This window comes from Crinia signifera, chromosome 1, assembly GCF_055691185.1.
Source record: "Crinia signifera chromosome 1, ASM5569118v1, whole genome shotgun sequence".
Lineage (NCBI taxonomy): Eukaryota > Metazoa > Chordata > Amphibia > Anura > Myobatrachidae > Crinia > Crinia signifera.
In genome coordinates this window covers 353,754,409-353,767,294 of record NC_139217.1, presented here as the reverse complement: position 1 = coordinate 353,767,294, position 12,886 = coordinate 353,754,409, and the positions used below count along the sequence as shown (strand labels likewise).

The 12,886-nt window shown below is 44.9% G+C and overlaps 1 protein-coding gene across 1 annotated transcript; it reads right to left on the bottom strand.

Moving 5' to 3' along the window:
- Positions 1 to 9,776: 9,776 nt before the first annotated feature.
- On the bottom strand, positions 9,777 to 12,505 carry LOC146030280 (uncharacterized). Its single transcript, XM_083158401.1, has 3 exons — positions 11,670 to 12,505; positions 11,117 to 11,182; positions 9,777 to 10,917 (listed from the first exon to the last, which is right to left on the bottom strand). The coding sequence occupies exons 1-3, from the start codon at positions 11,698 to 11,700 to the stop codon at positions 10,232 to 10,234; spliced, it is 783 nt and encodes a 260-aa protein (XP_083014527.1). The 5' UTR covers positions 11,701 to 12,505; the 3' UTR covers positions 9,777 to 10,231.
- Between the last annotated feature and the right edge of the window lie 381 nt (positions 12,506 to 12,886).

Sequence of the window (12,886 nt, the reverse complement as noted above, 5' to 3'; positions counted from 1 at the left end):
GGGGCGTGCCACCCGTGTAACCGTCACCATGGTGATCTGACAAAAACATAAACGTGTAGAGCACACAAATCTGTAAGCAACTGGTGCGTAATAACATTACACAGTACATACTGTCATTACATGGTAAATGCTAACATCATGATTAAACAATAAGGTGAGTGCAGAACACGTAACTGAAACTGCACTATGCTCATGAAACTGACAGGAGCGCAGACACTGACAACCGCAGGAGCTGTCCATGAAACAAGGCTGACTGCACTCCTAGGTGTGGCACAGAACGGACACATTGGATCATGTGTGGGCACATAACTAGTCTGGTGGGTGCATACGACTAATGCTGTAGTCAGGCTGTGACCCATGCATAGAACTGTATGCAAAAATGCTAGGATCTATTGGCCGTGGGACCCAATGTTCACAGAAAACAGGTTAACGAAAGTTGTTCATTGACACCTAAGGGGCTCACTGTTTGTAATCGATATATCCATTTCGATCTAGCTGCAAAAGTGCTCTGCCCCTGTCTCCACCTCGTCTGTTGGGGGGATGCTGTCCTTCATTTTATACCTCAGGGTAGGAAAAGAATGATTAAACAACTTGAAGTGCTGGGCGACCGGCTGATTAGAACCTTTTCCATCAAGCGCAGCGCATATGCTACATCAGTGTATAGCGATTCTTTCTTTAAATTGTCGTATGGTCTTACCTATGTAGAGAAGACCACACGGACACTTGATGTAGTATATAACGAATTTGCTGGAACACGTAAGGGAATGTCTGATCATAACTTTTTCACCTGCGCCTGGGTGAAAGAAATGGTCTCCCGTTTCCAGGTTAGCACAAGTGGTGCAACCCAGGCACTTAAAGTTGCTGGGCAGTGGGTGAACCGTTTCACACAATGAAAAAAGTGCATATTATAAACAATTACATAACAGATGCAAAAATTATAATTTAAAACACACAATTAAAAGTACAGATATACATAGAAACAGAAGGCATCATAACAGTAGATAGATGATCGGCAGACTTAACCTAAAGGCGTACAGCAGCAACATAAATATATTATAAGTAATGCACTAACCCGTTAGACCAAAGCACAACTTTAATGTATGAAGTTTTGCATGTTCAGTAAGACCATACGGGGCCAAAGTATTCAATCTATGAATCCATCTGGATTCACATTTTATATATATATATATATATATATATATATATATACAGGGAGGAAGAACCTGTCACTCAGGGCTTATAGAAACTGCAATATAATGTAGCCGGCTCCGTTGCCATAAGGCGATAGACTGTGTCGCCGCACAGACATCCAATGTAAATACCAGAAAGACAAAGGCACTCGGAGGCTTGTAAACGGTGAAAAACTGGAACGGATTTTAATCCATAGGCCTGTCAACGTTTCGGGGGTCGTACCCCCGTCGTCAGGACATAAGGCCTTATGTCCTGACGACGGGGGTACGACCCCCGAAACGTTGACAGGCCTATGGATTAAAATCCGTTCCAGTTTTTCACCGTTTACAAGCCTCCGAGTGCCTTTGTCTTTCTGGTATTTATATATATATATATATATATATATATATATATATATACAAACAGGTAGTTGGCCGGGCACTCGTGTATAATTCCAAGAGTATTGCTGTGGTGCCTTCCCAGGTAACAAACAAGTTGCTCCAATGTAGAAATGTGAAGAAGGCGGCACTCTCCAGACTAGTTTCAGTGATATAAAATAGCCTTTATTCCAACGGCGTTTCGGGTGTTACCCCGTTATCATAGACATACAAGTGCATATGAAAAACAACCAGACATATAAAGCAGACAAAATCCCGCCCCCACATTAATCAGGCATCACCTGGCCTTACCGGTATCACCTGTGAGTAACAGCGGCGGCTAGCATATGTCCACGAGTCCCTTGTGTGCGTCGCATCCGGATGACGCGCCACGCTGTTGTAGCGCTCATACGTCACCCCTCCGCTTTCTGCATCCAGGCCGACTCGCTTCCAGTCAGCTAAGCAATGCCCCACGTCACTCTGCTGCGTCCCGGCTTCACCAGCGTTACCTAGCAACCTATGAAACATCAACATAAACAAAGCACATTGAATAAAAATATGTTAAAACATAAAGTATGACAAACATACAGTTATGATAGTATTAAAATTGACTATATAACCCACTGGACTATAGAATTGGGAAACAAGATTCCTCTATTATTTAAATAATTGTTCCCCAAACCGTCATATATGTTTAGCGTATATTGTTAACGTATAGCCAGCTGGGTATAGGGAGATGAAGACATAATATTTACAGTAAGCTCTAAAACAAACAATGTAAAAAATACAGAAGAAAAAGAAAAAATATATATAAGCAAAAATTTGAAAGATGCACAAACATCATAATATAGTAGTACAAAAAGAAAGAAGAATCTCTGGATATTAGGATCAATGACATTAAAGATAACACTGCAGACCCCATTGTTCATTTAAGCCCTTCGGGGCTAAGGTTTGCAAGAAATAAATCCATTTGCATTCCAACTGCATCAATTTTTTATTTCTATTGCCCCCCGTAGGGAGGCAGGTATCTGATCTATAACCATAGATCTCATACTTGCCACACTGTGGCCCATTTTGATGCAGTGGCGTGCAACAGGTTGGTCGCTATGTCCACAGAATAGACCCTGATGTATGCCTGACCTATGTAGGGCCATCCGCTCCTTAAACGTACGTTGCGTTTTCCCCACATAGGACAGGCCACAGGGACAAGTGAGAACATATATGACATATGTTGAATGGCAAGACAAGGGAAATTTTATAGGGATGCGTTTGCCAGAGTGTGGGTGATTAAAGGTGGCACCCACTGTCATGGACCTGCATGTGATGCAGCCCAGGCAGCGGTAGCAACCATTTTTTCTCCCCAGGAAGGTTGAACCGGGGAGTTTGTCCCACCCTGATATATCAAGCCTAACCACCTGATCTTTAATATTTTTACCTCTCGTGAGGCTAGGCAGTAATCTGGTGTTATTCAGGAGGGGCAAATCTTTATCAGTAGACACTGCTGGCCAAAATTGTTTAGCTTTCACAATATTTCCCTTGCTGCGAGTAGAGAACTGGTTAACCCATGGAATTTTATTGTCTGTGGCCGTCACTTGTTGTCCCTTACCCTTAAGTAGTACATTACGTGGGATACTAAGGACTTTCTTTTTAAGGGCCAATAGCTCCTTTTTAGGGTAACCTCTATCAAGAAATCTGGCGACCATGGCATCCAAAGCCAGTTCCACTTGACTGGCCTCTGAAGTGATACGCCTTATTCTCAACAATTGAGAGTAGGGTAGGCCCTTGCGAGTGGACACCGGATGAAAACTTTCATTGCGCAGGACCGTATTACGGTCGGTGGGGCACTCATGGCTTTTCTTCCAATAAATACAATATAGCCAGATAGCAGCAACATTTCAATTTATAGTCAAATTTAATTGTATTTATTGGAAGAGAAGCCACGAGTGCCCCACCGCAAGTCCTCTATGTTTTCTAGTGCTGGCACCGGCGCAATCGATTCCTGTTACAAGGAGTGCCAAACCCTGGTTTTGTATATATATATAGATATATATCTATATATATAGATAGATATATATCTATCTATATAGATAGGGCAGGGATCCGGCACTCCCAACAAACAATTTCATCAACCGCGGTGCCTTCCTGAGAAATGTAGCCTTGGAAGTAGAACATACAACGGGGCGGCACTCAAACGGGTTTTTCTCACGAAATAAATGCAGACCGACAACTGCTTAGGTCTGACGTTTCGGTAATTTAATACCTTTTTCAAAGACACAAATACATGTAAAAACACTTACTTTTATAGAAGATATCACCAGTGGCAAGTCCCGGCGTCTCCACGCCCGAGCCCGCGCCGGCGCACGCATCTGACGTCACTGGACGATGTCCTCAGTACAGGCAGCTGCACGGCTTGGGCCGTTGCTATGGTGACCACCGGAGACCTGTAATAATAAATAGAAACAATGTGAAAAAAGCGTGAGACACTTTAAGCAGACAGTACATGTATACATTGGGTAAACTAGTGGAAAAAGATGAAAAGCAAAGCAAACAATGTTACTAAAGATTAAATCAAATGATACATACATCACATCGCTGTATATGCTGCCAGACAAAAAATGGAGCTAATGAGCTGAGCAGAGGTGGGGAGGGGGAGAAAAGGGAGACATAGAGATGAAAAACAATACAAGGTCGACATGATTAATGCCATGTCGACCACAATGTCGACCCTCTAACTTAAAGGCTACAAGAAGCAATTCAGGGATGAATATTCATTAAGCCCAGCAGGGGCAACAGCATTGAGTTTGAAGATCCATTTTGCCTCAAGCTGTAGAAGCTTCTTGTCACGATCCCCTCCTCTCACACTCGCTGGAACCTGGTCTATCATCTTGTATTTGAGAGTCTGCAGTGGGTGTCGGCAGTCTCTAAAATGTTTGGCCACTGGTTGTTCAGAAGGAGCACCGTCCAATGCACTTTTGATAGAGTGATGGTGCATGGCCATACGCTCCTTGAAGGTTCTGCTGGTTTTACCAACATAAATGAGTCCACAGGGACAACGTATCATGTAGACCACAAATCTACTGGAGCATGTTAGCACTTTATTAATCTTATAGCGATGACCCGTGTAGGGGTGAGTAAAGGAGTCACCCTGTTCAAGGTACCCACATGTCACGCATCCCTTGCACTTGTAATTGCCCGGCTTCTTGGTGAGGAAGTGGGTCTTCTTAGTGCCTCCCAGATTGGTTACATCAGTTTTAACTAATTTGTCACGTAAATATCTATCTATCTATATATATATATATATCGATACGAGGTGTGGAGGCACTCAGGAGATTCCCATAGTACTGCACGGCGGCAGTCAAACACAGTAATAAACTGGAGACAAGACGGTCTATGTGCCAACGTTTCGGGTACAAACCCTTTATCAAGACATAACCAGAAAAAACAAAAGTACTTACATATATAGGGCTGTGAGGGGGCAGGGGACACCTCGTGCAACCATCACCTGCACGGCACCCGGCGAGCGGGAGATGACGTCACCCCAACCTCGAGTCGGGGAGTACCGGGGTCACCGGGGGGCGTGTTCAAACGTACGAGTGTGGGTATCCATGGAAACGGGAAATGCCGTCTGACGCGCTCCTGTCAGAACAGTGTGCGCGTCAGCGGTGTACAAGACGAACGGAACGGAGCTGGCGGGGGTCTGCCTGGTGCCGCGATTGTTCAGATTGCACGGAGGCTGCAAGGCAAAGCAATAAAATACATTAACAGTGGTATGACACGTCAAACATATATGGCAGTATGCAGTACTGATAAGTCGGACAGTCCAATCTCAGGAGGCCGCAGGGTTAAAAAATGAGAGAAACGAGTGAGCAAGAGAGAGTGGGAAAAACCTAAAAAGAGGACTAGTCTGCGTGTGTGGGACTAATGGTGCAATAGTGTGGTGCTGAATGTGTAGCTACGTGCTGAAAACGAGGTGCTGAAAGGAAACCAAATAGTGAAGTAAACAATACGTGATCTGTGTGCTGGATGTGGTGATCAGTATGGTAAGATGTGTGATGCAACTACAGTGAGGGCTATGTGTTCATGATGTGGGTGTGTGTGACTCACCGGGGTAGAGCCTAAGTGGTGTGTGTGCGGAAGAGAGACCTGCAGCAACAGGGATGGGAGTGCAAGGACCCATAAGATTTAGAAAAAGAAGCACAGGTTAAAAAGAGAAAACATACGCAAAAACCAATACTATGTCAGAAAATGGCCAAACTCTGAAAGGGGAACAGTGATGCTGACTCTATCTAAACAATTTAGCTAGACAGAAATAATATCACGGGGATGGCGCAACAGGGGAATGACAGGGACCTCACAGTCCAGATGCCCAAAGGGCACTAAGTCCAGATTCACAAAAAGCAGGATAATGGAAGAATCTCATTGAGTCCGTGTGGTTAAAGGCATACAAAAATGACATTTATCGACAACTTGCCGACAATAACACCTATCGCCTATTACCCAGTGACCCTACTGGCATCTTCAAAAGAACGCTAGACGATTTCTTGAACGAGGCGGTATTATCAGCTATCATTCCGGACTCCATCAGAACTGCATTAACCACTGACTTTCCAAAAACTCCGATATTATACACGTTGCCCAAAATCCATAAGGATCCTGTTAATCCTCCGGGCAGGCCCATCATAGCAGCCCGAGATTCCCTTTACTATACAGTGGCACAGTTTTTGGATCTCTTTCTCCAGCCCATCGTTCAAAGCCAGAGAACTTACCTCAAAGACACCACTGCCCTGCTTCTTCATCTGCAAGACTTAACTCCTCTGGATAAAAAATACCTACTATGCACCATTGATGTGGTATCGCTGTACACCAGCATTCCACACAGCAGAGGTCTGGAAGCAGTAAGACGCTCTGTACAAAGTAGCGGCATCTATACTGGTCCAGATTGCAATTTTTTCACATCACTCTTGGACTTAGCCCTCTCCAACAATTATTTCCTTTTTGACAACCAATTCTACTTACAACACCAATGAATTGGTCAATGTGACTAAAAGAATCTGGCCCCTGGTTGCCAGCAATCCTGAATTACCGGCTTTAAAAAATTGCAATTTGATGCCAGCCTATAAACGGAGCAAAAACATCAAAGACCTGGTCGTACACAATGACGTTTCTCGTCTTAAGACTGATACCTCCACCACTTTTCTTAAAAGAAAAAATGGCAACTACAGATGCCTAAAATGTGTGACCTGCAGTGGCCTTGAAATTGGAGACTACTTCTTCCATCCACACTCTGGAGCCAAAATTCAGATCAAACATCCCTTGACATGCTCCAGCCGTTACGTGGTGTACTATATTAAATGCCCCTGTGGCTCTATGTACATCGGGAAAACGATCAGACAATTTAAGGAGCGAATCGCCCTCCATAAGTCAAGCATCAGAGCTGCATTGGGCCCCAAGGGATCGGATCAACCGGTCGCCAGGCATTGGAAACAATACAACCACACACTACCCAGTCTTAAATATAAAATCATTGACTGTATTCCCGAAAATCCCCGTGGGGGTGACCGAGGACAAGCACTCCTGAGATGTGAATCCAAATGGATTCATAAATTGAACACTGTACAACCACACGGACTCAATGAGATTCTTCCATTATCCTGCTTTTTGTGAATCTGGACTTAGTGCCCTTTGGGCATCTGGACTGTGAGGTTCCTGTCATTCCCCTGTTGCGCCATCCCCGTGATATTATTTCTGTCTAGCTAAATTGTTTAGATAGAGTCAGCATCACTGTTCCCCTTTCAGAGTTTGGCCATTTTTCTGACATAGTATTGGTTTTTGCGTATGTTTTCTCTTTTTAACCTGTGCTTCTTTTTCTAAATCTTATGGGTCCTTGCACTCCCATCCCTGTTGCTGCAGGTCTCTCTTCCGCACACACACCACTTAGGCTCTACCCCGGTGAGTCACACACACCCACATCATGAACACATAGCCCTCACTGTAGTTGCATCACACATCTTACCATACTGATCACCACATCCAGCACACAGATCACGTATTGTTTACTTCACTATTTGGTTTCCTTTCAGCACCTCGTTTTCAGCACGTAGCTACACATTCAGCACCACACTATTGCACCATTAGTCCCACACACGCAGACTAGTCCTCTTTTTAGGTTTTTCCCACTCTCTCTTGCTCACTCGTTTCTCTCATTTTTTAACCCTGCGGCCTCCTGAGATTGGACTGTCCGACTTATCAGTACTGCATACTGCCATATATGTTTGACGTGTCATACCACTGTTAATGTATTTTATTGCTTTGCCTTGCAGCCTCCGTGCAATCTGAACAATCGCGGCACCAGGCAGACCCCCGCCAGCTCCGTTCCGTTCGTCTTGTACACCGCTGACGCGCACACTGTTCTGACAGGAGCGCGTCAGACGGCATTTCCCGTTTCCATGGATATCCACACTCGTACGTTTGAACACGCCCCCCGGTGACCCCGGTACTCCCCGACTCGAGGTTGGGGTGACGTCATCTCCCGCTCGCCGGGTGCCGTGCAGGTGATGGTTGCACGAGGTGTCCCCTGCCCCCTCACAGCCCTATATATGTAAGTACTTTTGTTTTTTCTGGTTGTGTCTTGATAAAGGGTTTGTACCCGAAACGTTGGCACATAGACCGTCTTGTCTCCAGTTTATTACTGTGTTTGACTGCCGCCGTGCAGTACTATGGGAATCTCCTGAGTGCCTCCACACCTCGTATCGATATCTATCCCCTTGTGGGACGGAAAGGCACCTGAGTATTTGTTTTGTCTGCGAGTGCCGGGAACCTCCTTATTCTCTCTCTCTCTATATATATATATATATATATATATATATATATATATATATATATATATATATATATATATATATATATATATATAGAAAATAAGAACAATGGGTGCTCTTGCAGGATGTTTTTTTTTGTCTTCCTAACATCCATGGCTATTAGCCATGAAATTTGACGTCAGATACGTAGAAAGAATTACAGTGAAAAGGAACAGTATCCAGATAGATACCAAGCGTACTCATCAAATGTAAGAAATGAGTGTCCCTATACCAAGCAATGACTTTTTCTAGCAGTCATCTTATGTGACACTTTGGGCAGCATCTTTTTGCGCCATCTACAATTACTGTATACATTATATTCTATTAATGGAGAGCAGTGTCCGGAGTAGCGGCAGGCGGGAAAATGGAAAAAATCCTATTCAAAAGACTGGGTGGCTGCTGATTGGCTCCTGATGCTTGCCGTTATCCCGGACCCTGCTCTCCCATCCCAGCTCCCTGCCTACCTCAGATCCTGCTCTCCTGTTGCTACCCCGACTGCAGCTCCTCCGGGTTACATGTGATAAATCGCATCCAATTTATCACATGTAAAAAATGGCACATCAAGTGCAAAATCTTATCAAGCTCTCCTGGGGAGCTGCTGGGGGAGCTCAAAGGAAGTCGGGCAGAAGTTGGCCTACTCTATGGGGCCATTAAACTTATCCATAAAGAAAAATCTAGAGGAGGTGGAGGTGGGGTATACAGGTCTGGTCCAGCGGTGATAAACAATAATCATAGTGGGCATGTGCAAGGAAACAATGTAGTGTCAATAGACATTAGTAAAATTTAAACCAAAGAAGCAGTGCATATTCAAGATCGGGGAGTGTGGGCTGTCTATCTAAATAGTTTTCAAAAGTAGAGTTTGAACCTCAGATAGGATTGGAGCAGAAGCGTTCGTCCAATGAGTGAGAACAATTTTCTTAGCAATTGTGACAATATTGGTCATTAATTGGGTCAACCAGATCGGGACATTAGCACACAGAAAATGTAGAGGTGTGAAAGATAAATGTAGATTGAAGGTCTGATTGATGAATACCAACACTTTGGCCCTTATTCTAGTTGAATCTGACGGATACGTATTACGGACAGGAACCGAGTGCTCCTAGCCTCGCCTACCGTACAGATCGCTCACACGGTCCAAATGCGGTAAGACGCAGAGCGAACAGACCACAAGTGGATGTTTCATGTGAACAACTCCCCCATATGTGGGAATCTCCCCCATTCTCCGATGGTCGCTGTGTTTTCTAAGAAATGTTCCCAGAGCATATGGGAAGCGTCTGTCACTTGGTGGGAGCCAACTGTCACAAGTAACCACCATATTGACCAATATCTGGTGTTGGAAGTACAGCACTCACAGATGTCCTGTCATTGCTGCTTGAGGAACCTGACCACCGACTTGCAGCAGCAGTGCACAGTGTTGGCTCATTCATGCTGGGCGTGGGCAAGAAAATGGAGATGATAAAAGCCACTGACGCACTTCCTAAGGAAATAATGTTCAGGTGGTAGAAGGAGAAGTGGCCATATGTCACCATGAGCTCAGAGCTCCTATGGCGTATCCCAGCAAGTTATACAGTATGTTCTACAACAGATAAAGGCCTTGTCATGCCCTACTTAGTTCCAGTGTTATGAAATTGTATTGCCACCAAGGCCACATCATTAAAATGTTTAGCAAATATGAAAATAATGAAACATTATTACGTGTGGTAACTTTTTTATTGGAGTGAAAAATGTGGAAACATGTAAATAAACATGAAAAGCCAAAACAATTGCAAACTTGTGTGACACACAGTAACAGCATCCTACTAGTGTCATTACTAGTTGTGTCTAAATTTATGGGTTTTTACCCTTCCCACGGGAGCTAACACCCTTCCCTGAACTACTCAGGCCACCCCTGGTGCGTACACTCCTACGAGGAGGACTAGTCGGTGAGCTGCTCATAGGGGTGGTGGAGAGGCTGCTTGCTGTAGAGGCAGCTGGGGCTAAGTGACTGGGGTTGCTTTGCTGTAAGTGTGTCTGAAGAGACACTAGAGCCGATGTTTGTGCAATCAGTGCTTGCGTCTGGGCACATATGTTGGCATTTACCTGCCCTAATGTGGTGTTTTGGGCCTGTATGGCCTGGCTTATGTCGCCAAGACGCCTGTCTAGTGTGGCTACCAACCTTATTTGTGTGCCTACACTGACACGCACACTGTGAGCCACCTTTTTAATTTCGTGGCGTATGTTACGGACATATCCCTCAAAATGTTCCATTTGAACAGTTTGGGTCTGCACAAAATGGATCTGCTTCTGTTTGAAGCTGTGCAGGGAGTACGCCAACTCATCTGCCGCTGTGGGGATGGCATTTTGGCCCAGTGTGGTTTGGGGCGCTTGTGGCTGGCTAGATGGCCTTTGAGTGATGGGTGCCTGATCTCTTTGATTCTCAGCCTCAAAGTAGTCGACAGGCTCCAGGATTATGTCTGTATCCTCCTCTTGCATTTGTAGGTCCTCTTCTGGATGCTGTAGCTGGTGTGATGGGCCTGTGATTAATGGGACATTGGTTAGTATTGGATCTTACATGGGCCTTTTGTTTCAGTGCAGTTTTTACAACAATGTAGCTGCATAGCGAATTACTCTGCAGAAAGAGTGGCCTTTTTTGGGCCAACCTAGAGAATGGCCGAGGTTACATGCATACTGTGTGTGATGTGGTTTTGATTTAAATCCCATAGTCAAACTCACCTGCAGCCTCAAAGTCACCACTCATTTGCCGGGAATGACGGCCCACAGCACTCTCGGTATTTTGAGCTGGAGAATAAGTACACAAGTTGGATTATTGCAGTGTGTACCATAATTCAAAAACAATTCACATGTCCAAACCTAAACAGAAGATGACCACACATGGCTTAGGCTCAAATAAAATTGTCCACATTATGAGGTGGCTATATTGTGTAATCTGCATTTTCACCATTACATGATTAATTTGCACTTCCCTCTTTCATAGCCATCATGTAAGCTATTTGAAAATTAATGCATGTGCAAAATGCATCACACCACCCTACTTTGGGTGTGGAACATACCCTGATTTGTGTTATACCAATAGCATCAGTTGAGGAACTACTGAACCCAGCATACCACACAATAGTGAAATGATCCAAGAACACTTTCCCAATGGCCCCTTGCTGGGATGTGTAGTGCCACAACATCACATCTATGCTGGGAACATAGAAACACAACATAATATCATTTTTACATAACAATGGTAAGTTGTAGGGGTACATTTGGTTTCACTTACCAGCTTGAGGTGGAGTTTGAGGGCGATCCATATCCTCAATATGTAGTCCTGGTAGTACCTCAAGGGGTATTATGCGGCGGAGCTGGTTCTCATATCAATGAAACCACACTTCTACCCTTGGTCCTCCTCCTGTGCGACTTGCCTCAGTTTTTTCCAGGCCCATTTTTAGCTTCAATTGCCGCTTAATATCATTGAAACGTTTTTTTGATGTTGCGCACAAGGCGCTTATGTGTACTGACAGCATTTACTGATGTGGTTATATGTTTCCACATGGCCCTTTTTCTCTTGGCAATGGTACGGTTGTGGTGGGGCCACAACAGCCAGCCATATGTCACCATGAGCTGACCACTCAGAGCTCCTATGGTGTATCCCACAAGTTATATGTTCTACAACCGATAAAGGCCTTGTCATACTTGTCAGCTGTCACCACAATGTATACATAAGAAAATATGGCAACGTCACATGCAGTGACCATAGCTGAGGTAACCTGAAGGCACTGCATGGCCTGGAAACTGGACGCAAAGCACAGTAGTCCATAGGTGATGACATGGCACAGGCCCTGATACATGATGACTGGTTTGTATCTGCAGAGGTCAATAAAGAGGAGAGCTGGCAGCTGGAGAAGCCACAGGCTGTATGTCCATATTTGGGGGAGATGATCCTTGACCACTTCCATGCAACAGCAGCAGAATCACGACCACACGTGCAGCATGAATGTAACCCAGGTCTTTACTCAGCATAAGGCAGACACTAAGTGAAAGTAACAGGAGAACAACAGGAAGTAAAGTAAAACTGCGGCAACATGCATATAATACAAGCATATGACGACAAGAAACCTCTATCATAAATGCATGTTCACAATATACATAGCATAGTGAAAAAGTTTGTATAAATACATACGTCCAGTAAGGAGACTCAAAAGTCCAACATTGATATCATTGCTGCCCGGCCTATCACAACAGGGGCCATGGGGAGGGGGCCCAGCGAGAAACAAAAAAGCCAGGAGGGCCCAACAATCAATTGGCCACTGGCCGAGAGGGCCCGACTACAATGCCCACAGGCCGGAGGGGCCTGTAAGTGCCCACAGGCCGGAGGGGCCTGAAAGTACCCACGGGCCTAGTGCCTGATACCCGGTGGTCTAGGGTAGGGGTAGGTGGCCTGGGGCCGCCTACCTGATGTTGGGAGAGGCAGCGGGGGAAAGCTTCCTCAGCTCTGAA